This window comes from Miniopterus schreibersii, assembly GCF_964146895.1.
Source record: "Miniopterus schreibersii genome assembly, chromosome: 13".
NCBI lineage: Eukaryota > Metazoa > Chordata > Mammalia > Chiroptera > Miniopteridae > Miniopterus > Miniopterus schreibersii.
The window spans coordinates 14,504,323-14,524,242 of record NC_138113.1 but is presented as its reverse complement, the minus strand read 5'-3'; the positions used below and the strand labels follow the sequence as shown (position 1 = coordinate 14,524,242).

General features: G+C 35.9%; 1 protein-coding gene across 1 annotated transcript; it reads right to left on the bottom strand.

Moving 5' to 3' along the window:
• Positions 1-350: 350 nt before the first annotated feature.
• Positions 351-17,121, bottom strand: YIPF4 (Yip1 domain family member 4). Its single transcript, XM_081156569.1, has 6 exons — positions 16,814-17,121; positions 7,438-7,591; positions 6,236-6,407; positions 4,888-4,965; positions 3,701-3,814; positions 351-763 (listed from the first exon to the last, which is right to left on the bottom strand). Exons 1-6 carry the CDS (start codon positions 16,890-16,892, stop codon positions 626-628), a joined length of 735 nt encoding a protein of 244 aa, XP_081012695.1. The 5' UTR covers positions 16,893-17,121; the 3' UTR covers positions 351-625.
• Positions 17,122-19,920: the final 2,799 nt, after the last annotated feature.

The window sequence follows — 19,920 nt, the reverse complement described above, 5'->3', positions numbered from 1 at the left end:
ATACTGAAGCATGTATTAGATTTTAAAAATTATATAAAATTTAAAAAACAAATTTAAATTTATAAATAAAAAGATTAATGGCCAAATTAAAGTTTAAGCATCAGATTTAAAATATCTTAATTTTTGGCTATTCAGAAATATATTTTGTGAATAAGAATTATTTCATAAATATATACGTATAAATATAAATATATATCTACAGGATCTGCAATGCAGGAGAAACCCTTTAAAGAAAAAAATTGCACTTTTAGATTATCAGGATGTTGTCTTATTTACCCTTTAAGTGAAGTATAATTACCATTCCAGGTGCTTTTGGCACAAATTTTTAGGAGAAACATCAACACAATCTTAAAAACACAATTCTTTTATATTTTATTTACTGGAATATGAAGACTCAAACAGAATTTAGAATTCTGACCAAAAAAAAAAAAAAATCCAGATAATTGCAATTGCTTAATTAAATATGAAAAAAATATTGGTTTCTAAAAAAAACCCTTAAACCTGTCTTTACATCTGGAACATGTAAAATTTTATCAGCAACTGGTTCTCTTCAATCCCTTCAGCAAGAATTCCCAGCCTTCACACAAGTGTGGCACTGTCTTTTTCTGCTTATACATGACTTAGCTCACACCCCAGTGTACAAGGACAAAAAATAGATGTACAACAGAAAGATTGGGTAAACCAGGAGAGGCTTCTTGGTCTTGAATTCTTCACCCACTAACAGTGAAGCGGCGCTGTAAGCCGCCCAAAACACACCGAGCAGCTTTAAAACAGACAGAGAAGACACAGAGCAGCAAATTAGCAAGTCCATTCACATTCTGTGTATTACAGAGTAAAAATAATATTCACAATATTGTTTAAAACAACCTTGACAACCAACTGTGGTAAACAATAAAACTTATGGAGAATGCTTAAATCTTATGTTAGTCCTTGCTCTGCTCCTTGACTTCTGGAACTGAAGCGTTTTATCATCAAACTTGTCTCATCAAAAAGAATCACCTAGGGTGCCTATTATAAAAGGAAAATCCTGAGATTCACTTTAGTTCTGATTAATCAGAATTTCTAAGAAAAGGGTCTAGTTATTAACTTTTTAACAAGTATCCCTGGTGACTTAAGATAATGCAACTTCTAGAAAAACTATTATTGGGCCAAATGGTTAAAATAAATTTGTTCACTAAAAGAAAACTGACACAGGAAGGCACTTTTTCCTTTACTTTCTTTTCTTCTAAGAATTAAGAAAACAGATTAAATACAAATTTTATACAATGTTTATTATGTATCCCAGCATTTTCCCAGGAATAGGGAGAAGTATAGAATTAAATAAAATGGAGAAAAATAACATTTTGGTGAAGACTTTAATTAAATAAAATATACTGTGGTTTTCAAAGTATACACAAACTTAATTTTAAATTATTTCCACTGGAAATTTATATACTGATATAGTTACCGAAGCCATTTTACAGATTAAAAGGAAAGAAAGAACTTTAAGGGTAGAAATCAGGGAAAGTATGATAGAAACAGACTTGGCACACAGTAACTTTTCTTGACCTTGTACTATTGACATTTTGGGGCTGGATAACTGTTATGGGAAGCTATTCTATGCATTGTAGGATGTTTAGCAGTATCCCTGGTCTCTACCTACTATATACCAGTAACATTCCACCACCACCCCAATTTGTGACATCCAAAAATGTCTCCAGACATTGCCAAATGTCCTTGGGGGGAAAAGTCACCCTCAACTGAGAGCCACTGGTACAAAGGTAAAAAATAAATACTGGCAGACTGATTGAAAATGTATTTGAGATGGTCCAATCTTCCACTACGCTTTTCAAGATAAAAACACAAAACAAACCACTTAAACGTTTTAAGCCTACAAAAAAGTACAGAAAATATATAAAATAAAATTATGATCAAATTGCATTTGTATGTCATGTTTCAATTTTTATTGTTGTAAATAAATGGTTAATGATTGATACAATTATAGAGATTTAATTTTTTAAAAATTAGTGGTTGTAGAATAAATGGTATTCTAATGCTATAGTTAAATGATGAGAGTTCTGTAACATATTCCTCAACAAAACTTGGACTGAAACAAGGAACATGTTTCACTTCACTACACAGAGAAGATTCAGGGATTAGGAAAACAAACTTGGCAAAGAAAAACGTGAATTTTAAAAGCAACTTTATCCTAAATTTTTAATGACATAAATAAGATTTTCCATTTCATAATAATATATTCGTATGTTCCATAAAGAATATTAAGGGCCAATTTTTCAGTTGAACTTGATGACTAAAAATGACCAGAAGACAGTTTTAGCAATTTTGGGTGTAGTCTCAGCAGTATTCAAACAGGCTTTAACCCAAGTTTAAACAAAACAAAACAAAATAAAAAAAACAAACAGGAAGTGACTCTGAGTGAGTCAGTAAAGTGGTATGTTCACTAAGGCTAGATAATTAAATGCCAGCGTGGGTCTAGCTCCTACACTACAAGACTTTTAAACTAAGTGCTATAAGTGCCAATTAAAAATTTTTTTAGGATTAGAATGTAGAGGAAAGAAAGATCTCCTTGGCCTCTAAAGTGTTCAAACATACAAAGATGTTTTCAAAATATTCTTTTATAATATTTGTAATAATAGCTACCACTTGTGTGCCTACTCTGTGTCAAGCACTGTACTAGGCATTCTACATACTTTAAAATCTTCATAACCCTAAACAGCAGTTGTTAGCATTCCCATTTTGCAGAGAAGGGTAAGAAAAAGTATCTCTCCAAGGTAAACAACAAGTTAGTGGCAGAACCAGGATTTGAATTCAGAAATGACAGGTTCCAAAATCCACATTCTACTCAATACCTAACGCTTATATAATGTCACTATTGTAGTAGCCTGTAGTTACCCAATTCTAAATGAAATAATTTCTTTTATACTGGAATGAGTAATATACTTTAAATAAAACTAAATACCATAAAAATTAAGTGGTACTACTTAAAAACAAATACTTTAGTGTGGAGGCTACATAATAGCAGTTCTGAAAGTGGTGGTCTTAAAAAGTTCTATTTTCCATGAAGAAGAAAAAAGTCACATTCACTGTGTAATACACATACATGTGCTAACTGTCATTTATTCCCCAAAGTTGTTCAAAATTAATAAATGCCAAAATTTAAGTTGTATTACTACTGATTAATACTTAATATTATCAGTAAATGTTTAAAATGGGTGTATATGTTAATGTAAATTTAACACAGCTTAATGTCCTCCTTACCTCTGCAATACAGAAAAACGAATTTATGAGAACCATGTCTATCATATCTGATAAGGAGGCTATTATTCAAATAGGAATAACAGTTATTAAATGACCAGTGGACTTCTAAACAAGTATTTCCCACAAAATTTAAGTCAGGTAAACTTGTATTATAAGCATAAAGAAGAAAATCCAACAATAAAAAAAATTATCTGAGTGTAATAGACTGAGGCTTGATTTGCTCTTTGTTCTTTATCCCCCCAGACATACATTATAATCTCTGATAATTAAAGGGGAAAATAAAAGAAATACCACTGGTAAAATCAGTGAGTAAGATCATTGTTCCAAAATACTATTAATTGTTTGATAAAGAATTATGGATTATGATATTCTCAGCCAGAGAACTATTATGCTTTTGTTACTGGAAAATAGTAAACTACTTTTTATAATACATACTACTTACTTTTATAAGTGTAGACACCACTTCAAATGATCCAACCACCAAAAGTAGAGGGGCTATTACAATGAGAGGAAGTAATGAATATCCTATAACTCCAAGAACTTGGCCATATGCAACCTGTGAATTTTTAAATATTTAAATAAATGTCATAGAAATCAAGATACTCGTTTAAATCACTATTGAACATTATGTATTCTTTGTTATACTTACAGAAATGTGAGAATTAAGAAGAGATCATGATATATTATACCCATTATATTTCAAATTACCATATACTGTGTTATGTTTTTTCCTATGCATACATACGATAGTTTAATTTGTAAATTAGGTAGAAAAAGAGATTAACATCAATAACTAACAATAAAATAGAATTATTAACAATACTATACTGTAATAAAAGTTATGTGAATGTGGTCTCTCTCTCTCTCTCTGATAACTGATCTGATACTCTAGTACCCTACTAAGTGATTAACAGGCAGGTGTATACAGCATGGATACTAAACAAAGGGATGAATCCATTCCCTGTACAGGATGGCATGAGATTTCATCATGTTACTCAGAATGGCATGAAATTTAAAATTTATGAATTGTTTATTTCTGGAATTTTCCATTTAATATTTTTGAATGGTAGCTGCTTGCAGGTAACTGAAACCGCAGAAAGCAAAACCGCAGATAAGAGGGAACTACAGTACTTGCAAAAATGTAAAACACTACCACTCTTCTCACTAACTTCTTTGTTTTGTGAAATAGTCATTTTTCATTAAAATGTATTATTTATGTTAAAGTGAATCTGGTTTATTTTTTAGTTTTAAATGAATAAATATATATTAAAATTTTGATTTTAATTTATGACATAGTAAATATGATAAATATAACCTGCATAAATAAATTGCTTTGGGAACCTGAGATCAAAAAGTTTGAGAATTGTTGTAACAGAGAATAAATTGTATGCTTCCCTAAAAAGCTGTCAATTACTTATGAGTGGAATGGGATATTCTTTCTACTTAATTTCTCATACATTATTGAATATGTACAACACTAATATGTTGATCCTGTTAAAGTAGCACAACTTAAAAGCAATTCTAGGACAAGAAACATTTATGATGAATATAGCCACTGATGGTATCTGCAGTATCAAAAATAAAGCTTCCCATAAAAAACAAAGGCTATTTTCAAAATTAACCACTTACTTCTCCACCAAGAACTCTGGCCAGTAAGAAAATTGTTAGTGAACCAAATATCCAAATAGTTATAATCCATGATACCACCTAAGGGGAAAAAAAATTCATGCAATTAATATCCTTGTACCAAATAAGCTAGTAAGTTCCTAGGAACTCAATTCTCTGCCATGTAAGATACTTTGAAATACCCAATTTCAGGTCATAGAGAGTTTGATTGGGTTCCCAGGTATCTTTCCAAAACTTAGTAAGAATACAGTGTAGTAATTTTACATCCAAATTGAAAATTTAGTAACAATCAATTGCATAAGGAAACCTCAGTATTTCAAGAACTATCATAAAAGATTACTGTAAAAAGAGAACAAAGTGTTTATTCCAAACCCCCTGGGTTACACCACTTGCACGGAAAATTCATCCCTGAAACAGGCTAACAATCTTCTCAGGAGGTCTTTAAAGTTTATTACTTACACGTTTACCCAAGTAATAGAATGAAAGACATTTCAGACAATTTTAACTCCTAAGATTTAGCATAATAATGATACCTGCATATATTTCCAACTTCTGTCTACTTGGGAGTCTAGAATTGATGACACCCCAGCAGCTACATAAGTATGCTTATTGCTCAGGTTCTGGTTTCTAAATATCATTCCCTAATAAAAGGAACTAGGATTCCTTACAAAAATGGGTGATTCCAGGGCTGAGGCAGGTAAAATAAAAGTCCAGAACACTTTGTAGAGTCAGAAGAAAGAAAGAAAGTGCTCAAAAAAGGATGGGAATATGTTGAAAGGGCACAGAAGCTAATCTGAAAGAGCTTCCAGTAACTAAAGCTGAAAGAGTAACAGGATGAGAGTGATTTGTATATATTGAGTTTTGATGATAAAGATAAAGCCCCTGAGAGGAGGACAAAGTATTACATAAAAACAAATACTGATGGAATCCCTACAATTATTTATTAAAATGTTTATTTTAAAAAACAGAACTAAAAATGAATAAAAGGTAAGAACATGATTATAAGTTTTGTGTTTCAAACTCTTCATCCCTTGGGGAAACCAGTAAGGGCATGGGCAGCCCTTTCGGTCACTTCTAATCAAAAGGGATTAGTTCCATCTATTTACCCCAGTCATTATATGAATATGAATATTTTCTATGTGAATGGTGATGTGGGAAAGTTTGGAAAGCATTAATCTAAGGTACTCCCCACATATTAAAGAATAGCTCTAGGGATGAACAATGAGAAATAATGGGTAGAGGTAAAGTATTTCTCAAATGTAGTATAATATAGTTATTATAGTTAATATTTGGCTATCTTTAATTTTAAAACTCTTCCAAATGTTTAGAATTTATATAAAGGTATACTTACCCTAAACTGTCCATATAATGAAATCATGGAAAAGAAAAGAACAACAGCCAGAGGACCCCAAAAGTCAGGATTGTCTCTCACCACTTGTCTATTAAAACCAAGTGATGGCATCGGCATCAAAACACATCGGATTTTGTAGTAAATATCCTTTAGATCGATATCCAATTCTTCCCTGTAATTGTAAAGTAAAAATTCTTAAAAGGCACATAACACTCATGAATTCTGAGACAGTTGTAGAACTTAAATTTAAATATAATGGTATAGTCTCTATTGGTCAACAAAATATTTGCATTAGAAGTACCATATATCACTGATTCCAAGGTGTATATTTTCAACATTTCAACATCTCTAAAGTTGGGATGAATCTCAATCGCTGGTGTCTTACAATTGCTGTCAGCCTGAAGGGAAGCCAAGTGCTCCCAAGATCTGCCTTTTCTTTTGCCAATCTCCTGAAGGTACTACCAATTTGGGACTTTAAATAAAATTCTCTGCTTGAGACTTTTTTTGATCATACTAATAACTAAGACTGCAATCCTATATGAGAACTGGTATAGGGTTTACATTCTCAGGTGAAAATTTTCTTCCAACACCTATCCAGTGCCAAATTGAGACAAATAAACCCCCTTACTGTCTTTTTTGTATGTTGAGTTATTTCTCATTTATCCTTATACCAACGAGATAGCCCTTTGATGTCCTAGCTTTATGCTGTTTTAAGCACTTTTTCTTTCTTATTGATAAATGTAAAATAATTGCACCTTATAATCCATAGTGTCTTAGATTTGATGAAATATGGTATATTAACATAGAAATAAGATGTTTTAGCACCTCATCTACCAATAATTACTACAGAGAATAACTTGGTAATACCTCAATTTTATAAAGCTATAGGTTCTTCTTTTCAAAACTGTTAAATTCTTCAGGTTTTTTCCAAGTGATAAGTGCCCTCACAGGAGACCAAACCCGAAACTTAGGTATGTGCCCCGACCAGGAATCGAACACGCAACCTTTAACTTTTGCAATTTACTACGTTAAAAATATTCTCTCATTATTTCAGTCTTTCTAATCACTAGTAAAACTGAAAATAGCTAAAACTTTTGACCAAAAAGGTTAGCTTTTCCATACTTATCTTTAAATAATAATGAAAGAATATAATCATCCCACAGACTAGCTCTAAAAACCAAAAAATACATATTTTTACATACAAGAGTGGCTTGTTATCTTCAGGATCATCATCTTCAACTTCCAAAAGCCAGCCATATCCTCTCTGTCTCAGAAATGTAGTAGCTGTAGATTCTTTGATAAAATCTCCACCAAGGTTTAATTTGACATCTGGGGCTCCTATTGAACCACTGAGCTCTTGGGAGAAAACGGGACAAAACTGTAAACCGAGGTAAAATGTGTGAACCATAACTAATACAAGCGTAAGTTCAACCAAGATAATTATCATTTGAAGACCTGCAATTACATACAGTCTTCATATTTTAAAGCTACAGAGAGAGATCTAAATACCACCTTTTATTTTACAAGAAAATGAAAGATGAGTGAGGTGAAGACATATGAATGGTCTCACAGCTAACTAGCGGGATTGGTACTCTAATCTAGACTTACAACAATAAGTTAAAAAAGTTTTCAATGCTTATGTTTCATTTTATTTATTTTTTAAATTAAATTTATTGGGGTGACTTTGGTTAATAAAATTATATGGGTTTCATGTGTGCAATTCTATGATACATCATCTGTATAATGCATTCTGTGCCCACTATCTAGAGTCAAATCTTCCATCACCATATATCTGACCTCCTTTACCCTTTACTATTCCCCAAACCCGCTTCCCTCTGTGTTGTCTGTGTCTGAGCTTTTCTTGTTCATTCATTTTGTTGCTTTCAGAATAACTTTAAATTTGATTTATTTATTTATATTTTAAATATGTCTTTACTGATTTCAGAGAGGAAGGGAGAGGGAGAGAGACAGAAACATCAATGATGAGTCATTGATTGGCTGCCTCCTGCACACCCCCTACTGGGGATCGAGCCCACAACCCGGGCATGTGCGCTGACTGGGAATCGAACCATGATCTATCTCCTGGATCACTGGTTAATGCTCAACTGCTGAGCACACCAGCCAAGCAACTTTAAATTTTAAATGGAAGATATATACAAAATATATTACATAAATCTTGGATTATCTTCATTACTATGTACATAACGTGCTTCAGAACAAATTGACTATAAATTCTTTTCAAAGGCATTACATATGTATATACACAAACCCTCAGACATAACTTATCGGCTAAAGTAAAACTACAGATAATTTTTCTCTACTTTTTAATGTACTGATTCATACATTCTTTCATTTAAATAACCAAATATCTATGCTAAGTGCTTCATATGTTAATGATTAGTTCTGGATAAATCTGACTAGTTAGAGTTCCCTGCTATTTCAGCTAACTTTTTTCTTTATATAATTACGTCATTCATCTTTAGTTTTGGCAAAAATAAAAGGTTTTCTAGGTCAGTTCTAAAAAAAAAGGTGAAGAGATTCAGTTACTCAGATTACAAAATAAATTCCATTCATAGTCTGCACAGTAGCTTAGAGGTTAAGATAATCACAGTAGTACAAATACCACATATTCTGGTCAAAAAAAATTGGGAAGAGTAGAGGACTTGCTTGAGGTCATACAGGAGTTAAGAAGAAAAAAACACATCTGTAGAACCAGACAATATGCACTAGTAAACAACCATCAATGTTGTTAACTAGAAGCTGCACAACTATAGTGGTATTTTAGAAAATAACTTTGGCAACAGAAAATTCAAACATTCTTAACACAGACATGCCTTCTCTGGAGAGCATATATAGTGTAAAAAAAGCTTACTTTTAACCTAAATTTTAGGTTAACTTTTGGGAATAGCCATTAGAATTTTGGCTAAAACTTCAATCAATGAGTAGATCAATTATGAGTCACATCCTGATCTGGCTGTGACAACTGCAATTAATTACAGTAAAATGAAGCTAAGTCCTAGCTTAGCTACTAATTAATACAGCAAGTCGTTAATGTCCTCTGGTCTCCAGTTCCCTATTCTAAGTTCCTTTCCAGGTTTAACATTATATGATTTTAAAAAGGTTTTATAAGGGAGTTTACTCGGCTAGAGATAAAATGCAAGTACTTTTGAATTCACTGTTCTTTCCTACTTCAGGTTTAAAAAGAGTCCCTGTAGATGTCACCACAAATCTTGTAATTAAAAAATATTCTCTCAAAATTACTTTCTGCCTCTTTGTCTTAACCTCCGTTGAAAATGAATTAAAAATTTAACTGAAACTCCATTTCCTCTAGGTACAAGGATTGCTTTTCTTGATTTAACAAGAGGAAGATTTAGATCAGGAGGTCATTAGTACAGCAGTGACATTAAAGGTTTTGGAATTATGAGGCAGGAAAGGACCTTAACAACTGTTTCCTGGCCTGCAGAAGGGACTACACTTAAAAGTTCTTAATCTAAACCAAAAAAAGGATCTATAAATTATAGTGCTAAGGAATACTGATAAAGAATTATATGTTTGGCAGTTTGTCATAGCGTGGATGCCAGAACCTCCAAAAGACACCTTTAGCTTATAATTTTGTAGTATTTTCCATTCCATGCAAAGTGGGACAGTATCAGGGACATATATGTAGGAATGCCAGTGACAGCAGCTTGACACATCCTCCAGTACCCACAAGACACAATCAGTGTGAGAACAAAAAACCAACAGAAAAGTCCAAAAATTGGTAGTTAGCCTAACATGTTAGCAAACTAAAACAAAAACATCAAAAAACAAAAGGAAAAAGATTCCAAATCACTCCAGGAGCACAGCAGTCTTAAATTAAACCAGAGTGAGGACCAGCCAGCTTGGTTCTCAGCTTTAGGATAGGTCTTCAGAACTTAAAAACACTAATTTTAAATTAATTCTTTCTTACTACACTACGTAAAATATTGTCATTTTCTAAGTAAGAAAAATGTAAAAATAATAATAAATATGTGGATTTATGCAAAAGGATCTCTTAAAAATGTTTCCACTGCTGTTTGGGCTCAGAGTGAGGAAGAATATCAGTAAGTTTCAAGTTTTATTATAAGCCACCTGGGAAAACTGCAGAACAAAATTTAACAGTAATTTTCTCTCCCTTTCAATTCAAGCGTATGAATGGGTGAAGGATCCTTTTCTGGATTTTCTATTCAGCCTGAGAACTTCACTTTGAAAGATAAGGAAGAACTCGGTCAAGTATAGTATGATAGTATATTCAGAATAAGATTACTAATCTGCCCCTAGATAAGTTCTAGATTTCTGTGAAAGAAAAATATCCTGCAATGAATAATGAACATTTTGTGGGCACTTGCCAACTTTTTATATATGTGAAGAAGCTTTTCCTTATTTAACATGCAATAAGAACAAAGACAAAAATCATCTCATTTCATTTGAAAATAAAATCCATGTGTGCACCCAGCCGGGTATGGTTCAGTGGATGAGCATCGACCTAGGATCCAAGAGATCGAGGTTCAATTCCTGGTCAAGGCACATGCCTGGGTTGCGGGCTTGATCCCCAGTCAGGGGCAACAGGCAGCCAATCAATGACTCTCTCACATCACTGATGTTTCAACTCTCTTCCTCTCCCTTCCTCTCCCTGAAATCAATAAAGATATATTAAAATCCATGTGTACTTAAATCAAAACCAGAACTGAGAATTTGTGCAGCAAAACAAAAGCAGCACGTTTCACAGTGAAGGGATAAATTCCATTGTTCCATTTTAGTTTTAAAAACATTTTAATGCATATATAGGCCAACGAAAGATAATGATTTTACAAGTGCTAGACATATAGTATATTGGAGCTTGCTTGATCACGACACACCATAAAGAAATTTTTTAAAGCCTTGTATAAAATTGTCTCTTAGGTTGTATTTTATTCATATTGTTTTGGTTTATGGTTTTAATTGCCTTACTATTCAATAATGTCAGTAAATTTTCATAATGTGCATGGTATTAATTAAAATCAATTAAAAACTCCTAAACCTATCTTTAGAAAAATTAAATCCCATTTGGCATAAACCAATTATTTAACAGAAATTTCTTTTATTTGCATTATGAGTCTTCTAACTTATTTTGAAATAATTATAGATTCACAGGAAGTTGCAAAAATAGTACAGAGAGGTTATATGTACCCTTCACCCAGTTCCCCCACAGCACCACTTTATGTAACTATCAAAACTAGGACACTGAAAGATCCTCAGATTTTACCAGTTTTACATGTATTTATTTGCATGTGTGTAGTTCTATGCATTTTTATCACATTTATAGATTTGTGTAATGCCTTATGAGTTTAAAATTTATTAAAAGAAATAGATTAACTTTTGAAATTGTTAAACCTTGCTTAACTACCTTTTTCTCTCCAAGAAAGGTTAGCTAAAAAGTCATTTTCAATTTTCAAGTAGGAAAGAAAAGCTATTCTTGCACCCATTAAATACCATATATTAGCCCTGCTAGTTTGGCTCAGTGGTTAGAGCATCAGCCTGTAGACGAAAGGGTCTCCGGTTTGATGTCTGGTCAAGGGCACGTACCTAAGTTGCAGGTTCAATCCCCAGCCTTGGTCAGGGCCTGTGATTGATGTCTCTGTTTCTCTCTCTCTTTCCCCCTCCTCCCTCCCTTCTACTCTCTCTAAAAAATCAATGGAAAAAATATCCTCAGGTGAGGTTAAAAAACCCCACCATATATTAAGCTTCATTAGCATATTAGAGAAAGTATTTGTGATAATACCTATATGGATATAATTTTTTAAAAATCAAGTAGGGAATTTTTAAAAAAGAAAAACAAAAGATTCCTCTATTTATACTACTAACTTGTATTAGTGGTGATATCCTTTCGGGGGGGGGGGAACCTCATAAAAGAGCAGGCTAGATGTTTGGTCACCTTAACATATAAACAAAAAATTATCACTCAAAAGGGCACTGACAATAATTACTGGATTATTACGTCTACAACTACTGATCACAATAATGTACTATGAGTTGTAGATACTATCATTTTTATACAGGACTGTCTTAGTCTGTTCAGGCTGCTATAACAAAATTCCACAGATTGGGTAACTTATAACCAATAGAAATTTATTTCTCACAGTTCTGGAGGCTGGAAGCCCAAGTTCAGGGTACCAGTTCTAGTAGTACAACATCTTTATGTTAATCAAGAAGTAACATGTAGTCATTCATCAAACATTACTGAGTTCCTACTATGTGCCAGGCTCTGTGCTAGGCATTGAGTATGATACTGGTAGTAAAGCAGTTTTTAACCCCAAAGAGCTCATGGTCTACATTGGTAATCTTTTAGGTCTCTGTGGATTGAGAACGATAAGATGCAGGAACTGCCTCCATCAGTTATTTTACTTGCATAGTTCTTTGGTGGTGTTTTTTTTTTAATATATCTTTATTGATTTCAGAGAGAGGAAAGGACAGGGAGTGAGAGAGATAGAAACATCAATGATGAGAGAGTCATTGATCAGCTGCAGCCCACAACCCGGGCATGTGCCCTGACCGGGAATCAAACCCTGATCACCTGGATCCTAGGTCAACGCTCAACCGCTGAGCCATGCCTGGCTGGGCAACTTGCATAGTTCTTAAGTGAATGCTCTTCTACCTTTTCAATCTGAAAAACTCCTATTTATCCTTCAAAATATACCTCATCTGTCCCTGAAGACTTCCTTGAACCCTTCTTGTACAATTAACTACTTCCTCCATTTAACCATATTTTTATAGCATTTATTATGTACAGTGAAATTTTTAAAAAAGATTTTTTATTGATATTTAAAGAGAGAGGGAGAAACAGAAACACCGACATGAGAGTGAAACATCCATCAGCTGCCTCCTGCACACGCCTGAAGGAGGATGAAGGCTGCAAACTGGGCATGTGCCCTGACAGGGAATCACACTGGCCACCCTTCGGTGCATGGGATGACACCCAACTAACTAAGCCACACAGGCCAGAGCTGTACAATGAAATTTTTAAATCTATTAGACTATTTGTTGTAGTCAGGGACTTCCTCACATGCAGTCCCTTGCACATGAAGGTACTCTCTCCATCCAATACATACAAAACATTATCTAACCTTCAGAGTTTGCAAAATATCACCTCTATCAAATTGTCCCTGATCATTCAGCTAAAATAAAATTCTTCCTCTTCTGATCTTTTGTAACATTCTAAATGAGTACTTCTCAAGCTTTAATGTGCATATAAATCACCTAAAGATCTTGTTAAAATGCAAACTATGCGTAAGGCAGGGTCTACAGTACTAAGTGCCCAGGTAAAGCCAATGCTGATGGTCTGTGGATATAAACCAGGCAAAGAATTACTATTTGTATGATACAAAATAAATTCAAAAGATTGCCTTAAAGACTTTTATAGTAGACTTTATATAATAACAGTATCACTACATTCTTGCATTTTTATATACATGCATTTTATTACTGCTTTTGGATATAATTTTATACCATATACTTGAATATTTGGTCTGTACTTCATTATTCATTTATACATTCATTTACTGGCTTATTCACACATAGCTCATGTTCTTTCAACTCTACTAATGGACCTTGCTTTTATACACATTAACTTCAATAATTCTCACAATATTCTTATAAGTGGTGTACTTTTCATTTTATAGGTGACAAAATAGATGCTTATAGAAGCATCAATATCACATAGCTACTATAAGAGTTGGGATTTTAATTGAAGTCTTCTGGCTCTAAATTAAGTAATTTTTAGTTATACCATCCAAAATGTGCTACGTTTTGTAGTCACAAGTATCAATATCACATGAGATGAAAGCAGAAGTCATTTATTCCTGTAACAACCAACAATTTTGTGATGTTTATATTTTGGGTTCTGTGGGTAGGTGCTGGGGTATAGAAAAGATTAGAGAAGTTTCTGTTTCTGTGCGACACTTAAGCAAAGTTTCACCAAGGAAGGAGCATTTGAGTTCAGTCTTAGGTGTCAACTTGGGATAAGGAGGAGAGTAGCATTTTAAGCATGAGGACTAGTATATGCATAGATATGGAGCTTAACATCAAGGCAGATTTTTGGACAAAGGATATGTGTGGTCAAATAGTAAGGACGTGTATCATTAAGAAAGAGAGATGTAGGCCCGGCCGGGCGTGGCTCAGGGGTTGAGCATCGATCTAGGATCCAGGAGATCGAGGTTCGATTCCTGGTCCAGACACATGCCTGGGTTGTGGACTCGATCCCCAGTCGGGGGCCTGCAGGAGGCAGCCAATCAATGACTCTCTCATCATTGGTTTTTCTATCTCTCTCTCCCTTCCTCTCTCTGAAATAAAAAAAAGATTTTTTTTTAGTAAAAAGTGTTGTGGAAAGAAAAAAGGTATACATTGAAAATATCTATGAGCCAAAAATATGCATGATTAAAGACACAGCATAAAAAAGGGAGAAGCAAGAATATACACGATATGCTTAGGAATCAGAGAAAAGACTTTGAGTTGCAGAATAAAATGTTCATGTTGGAGAATAAAAACTAAATGTGGGGCTAGTTAATACTGAAACCCAAGCGCCAGCATCAGTGCTAACATGTACTGAGCACTTAACTCTGCCAGATACAGTAATAAGTGCTTTGCATCTGCAAAATATTTGAGCACTTGGGTATTAATATTCCCATTTTGTATATAAGAAAAATGAGGTTGAGAAGCTAAGTAACTTGCCCAATACCACATAGATAGTAACTGGTATGTCTATATATCCTTGGATATACACGGAGCCTATATATTCTTGAAGGCTATATGGAAAATTTTGAATAAGCCTTATGGGTTTTATTATTTCAGGTTTCTTGATTTACTATATAGAGTCAATGGCTTAGCTCATTATATTATTCTGTCGGATTTCTTAGGTGTATATTTAAGAAAGGAAATTCCTGGGGGGAGGAAGGATATGAATATATACACAGATAGAGGAATTTGAACAAGCATCTGGTTCTGATACTCAATGATGGACTTTTAAAATTTTTTATTTATTTTTTTCAAAATATATCTTTATTGATTTCAGAGAGAGGAAAGAAGAAGGAGAGAGATAGAAACATCATTGATCAGCTGCCTCCTGCAGGCCCCCGACTGGGATCAAGCCCACAACCCAGGCATGTGCCCTGACCAGGAATCGAACCCCAATCGCCTGGATCCTAGGTCGACACTCAACCACTGAGCCACGCCCAGCTGGGCTAGACTTCTTTTTTTTAAAGTCTGGAAAATTAAAACTGGCATTCCTCGCTAAGCACTATGCTAGAAAATGTAGATGAAACAAACAAATATTTTGGGTTGCTATATTTGATCAAATATAGGAGCTGGAGAACTGGGTGAAAAAGGTGAAAGGATTAAGAAGCACAAATTGGTAGATACAAAATAGTCACAGGGATGTAAAGTACAGCATAGGAAATATAGTCAATAATACTGTAACAACTATGTACGGTGTCAGATGGGTACTGGGAATACTGAGGGAACACTGTGTAAAGCGTATGACTGTCTAACCACTATGCTGTACACCTAAAACCAATACAAAATAATATTAAATGTAAACTGTAATTGAAAAAAGAAATGTATTAGTTACATTCTTTATGGTAGATTAAAACTTTATTTTACATTTTAAATTATAACCAACACTATTGTTATTTTTTAAACAATACCAACCAAAAAGCAAAATAAGGGGACCAGCTATACTAAATGATGCGCTATGAAACCGCATTCTGAGAAAATACTATGTTCTTCTGTAGACTGAAATCTCTATACCTAAGTATAATTTATTTTTTTCATATGAGGCAAGTCTGGTCACTGGAAAATCACTGGTGTATGTACAAAGTATATCAGAACTAAAATTTGAAAATGACTAGCAGAGAAAGATTCCAATTTCAGGGTCTGGTAAGGAACAGAGAGCAGAGGAGGAAGACCGAACTCTCGGTGCTGTAGAAAAACCTCTCCAGCACAACTGCCTCGTCCAACAGTGGTCCCAAGGAAATCTGCAGAAGCCATTGTGAACACCTCGCGGGGTTACAAAAAGTTTCAAATCTACCTGGATCTACTTCTCTGAATATCAGGTCAACCACTAAAAAACAGAAGGAAACTAGGCCTGAGGCAGGATATCAGGTTCCCTGTAGTTGCAGCGTCGAATCCAATCCCAGCAAAAGCTACCGAATGATAAATGAGAGGAGCACCGCTCTCCCTCCTCGTTCTCATCTGACACCTGCCCTGGCCAAGCTGACCCTCGCGTCTCTGAGGAACAGCAAGTCATTCCATTAAAAAATCTTCGGCTCCCGCGGGTCCACTTGAGGTGGGCAAGTCACCCAGAAAAACCCGCCCCGGATGAAGTGGGGCAAGCGGCGCGGTCCGAGACCCTCGGGGAGCTCCCACACCCCGACCTCCGCCCCACGGGCCCGCGCCACAGGCCCCGCAGGCGCAGTCGGCTTCCGGCCTGTCCCCACCGGGCGACAACCGCCTCGGCCGCAGAAAGACCCCGCCGCGAAGGGCCCGGCGTGCTCGGAGGTGAGGGGCCCTTCGCGAGCTCAGTCTCACCTTCCGCGTCTGCTGAGGAGACAAAGGTGAAGTCCCCGTTGGTGGGGGAATAAGCCGGGGGCGGGCCCGGCGGCTGCATCTCGCGGCCGCTCGGCGCCGGCGGCGGACGAGGCTGCTGCTGGGCCCTGGCCCCGAGGCGGCCGCGGCGCCGACCCGCTCACGCGCCCTACGGTGCGGCCCGCGAGCCGGGGAAGCGAGGCTGGCGACGAGCGCAGCGGGCTGCGGGGCTGCCCTGAGACTGCCCCACCAAAGTCTCCGCGGTGGCGGTGGCGACCGCCCAAGCACCACGACGCCGGCGCCCTGACAGGACCATAACAGTGACAGCGCCGCTGCGATTGGCTCTTTGTAATCTGCTCTCCTATTGGCTCCCGGAGAAAGGTTCTGATTGGGTCGTCCTATGGTTGATCCCGGAAGTTTCCCCGGGACAGGAAGTTCACTTCTAATTGGTGGGCCGGTCTAGCTTCCTCCTAGCTCTTGGCTGTTTGTTTTCCTTAAGTCTCATCTATTCTGGCCTTGCTTTTACCTAGCTCCTCCGTTTTTGTTAACTGGGTGGGTTAAAGAATTTTAGAACTAGGAACGTTTCTAGAGGGCAGCCCCGGTTTAGGATCCCAAGATTTTGCTAGGGGATAGGGCAAAGGCAAGTGAAAATGCCACGAAATTGCCTATCGTTTTAAAGGTAACTTTTTCTTCAGTGAGTATTCATATGGTTGCTGTAGACCTTTGTTTCCGAGAGCTCTTACGAAGTTAGTCCAGCCAGTTTATTTCTTTAACTCCCCACTTCTATTACCCCCTTCTTTTTTTCTTTTGTTCTATTATTATTTTAAATATATCTTTATTGATTTCAGAGAGAGGAAGGGAGAGGGAGAGAGAGAGAGAAACATCAATGATGAGAGAGTCATTGATCGGCTGCCTCCTGCACGCCCCCGACTGGGGATCCAGCCCGCAACCCGGGCATGTGCCCCGACCGGAATCGAACCCCGATCGCCTGGATCCTAGGTCGACGCTCAACCGCTGAGCCACGCCGGCCAGGCCTCTCTTCTTTTTTTAAAGTGTTTTTTTCTCTCTCTCTCTTTTTTTAAACAAAAGAAAGTAGACAGATACATGTTGGTAAGTGCTAACTGTCCATATTCAGTGTAATCTCTGAGATGCAGTGTAATCTCTGGGCCCAATATACAGAGAAAGGAGAGAAAAAGAATTCTATGCACTACTAGTACCCTCCAGCTTCCAGCAGAGTTAAGGGAACAGAAAAGGTTTTCTTTTTTCCCCACAGAGCATGGTGGTATTGATTCCATAAAGTTTTTGTTGAGACAGGAAGGGATAAAAATGTATTTGGAGCCGGGCCAGTGTGTCTTAGTGGTTGAGCAGTGACTTATGAACCAGGAGGTCACTGTTGAGTTCCAGAAAGGGCACATGCCTGGGTTGTGGGTTCGGTCCCCAGTAGGGGGCATGCAGGAGGCAGCTAGCAATGATTCTCTTTCATCATTGATGTTTCTATCTCTCCCTCCCCCTTCCTCTCTCTGAAATCAATAAAAACATTTTTTTAAAAAGAATGAAGCTTGTAGATTGAATCTTTGCTCTTGGGTTAACAAAGGTCTTAAATATGATACAAAAAGTACAAATCATAAATGACATAAATGAATTGAACTTCATAAAATTTAAAAACTGTTGAAGACATTGTCAGTGAAAAGACAAACCATGAACTGAGAGAAAACATTCACAATCCGTCTATCTGACAAACAGTTGATCTTTAAAATACTTAAATACTTATATCTCATTGTCATTACAACATGGACAAAGGATTTGAATAGATATTTCACAAAAGAGGAAACTCATTTGGCCAATCAGCACCTTATGGTGCCCAACATCATTAGTCACAATAGAAATGTAAATTATACATAACCACAATGAGATACCACTACAGACTCCTTAAAACAACAATATATAAAAAACCTGATAAATTTACCATACTAATATATTAATAATAGGAAAAGTAGGTATAGGTATATATGAGAACTCTCTGTACTATCTTGACAATTTTTCTGTAAATGTGAAAATGTTCTAAGAAATAAAGTTTATTTTAGCGGTGGCTGGTGTGGCTCAGTTGGCTGAGTGCTGAGAGGTAGCCGGTTTGATTCCAGGTCAGGGCACATGCCCAGATTGTGGGCTTGATCTCCAGTAGGGGGCGTGCAGGAGGCAGTGATCCATGTTTCTCTCTAACACAGATGTTTCCCTCTCCCTCTCCCTTCCTCTGTCTGAAATCAATAAAAACATTTTTTAAAAGCAGATTAGTGGTTGTCTGCACCAGAGAAATTGCCTACAATAAGTTTGAGGGAATGTTTTAGGGCCATGGAAATGTTCTATGTTATGTTTTGAATGGTCTTTATCAAAACTCATCCAACTGTACAACTTTAAATAGGTGTATGTTCATGTGTATAAATTATAATTCAATAAAGTTGATTTACAAGAGAAGAGGCAAAACAACTTTTAACAGGCAGTTTATACAATAAAAACTCAGAATTGTCAGGACACTTGTGATTGCGTTTAGGGCTCACCCAGATAATCCAGAATTACCTCCCCAACTCAAGATCCTTGGTTTAACCACATCTACAAAGATACTACATTTACAGGTTCTAGGGTTTAAGACCTGATATATTGGGTGGCCCACTACAACCACATTTTGACGTTTTCCCCTTTTATCCTGTATTATATCATTTGTTATTACAAAAGTAATAGGTGTTTGTAATAGAAAATTAGACTATCAGATAAGCAAAAGAAGAAAACAAAGTTACCCATAATCCTACTTGCAGAAATCAGCACCGTTAATATTTTGGTACCTATCTTTACAGTTTTTTCTCTGTGACTGTACATTTACATGTAGGTCCCACTAAAGTTTTAAAAATCCGGCTGATAACACAGCCCTTGACTGGACTTCACAGAAGTGCACCTCGCAAGTTGAGAAACACTGCTGTTATTCCCATAGAAAACCTAAAAATGCAGAAATTTATTTAAGGGAAAACTTCCTCTGTGTCAGATAGGTTAATGTCAGAACGCCCTTTTTGAAATAAGAAGTTAAGTAACATAAAAAAGCCTGTGGTCATTTGTGCAAT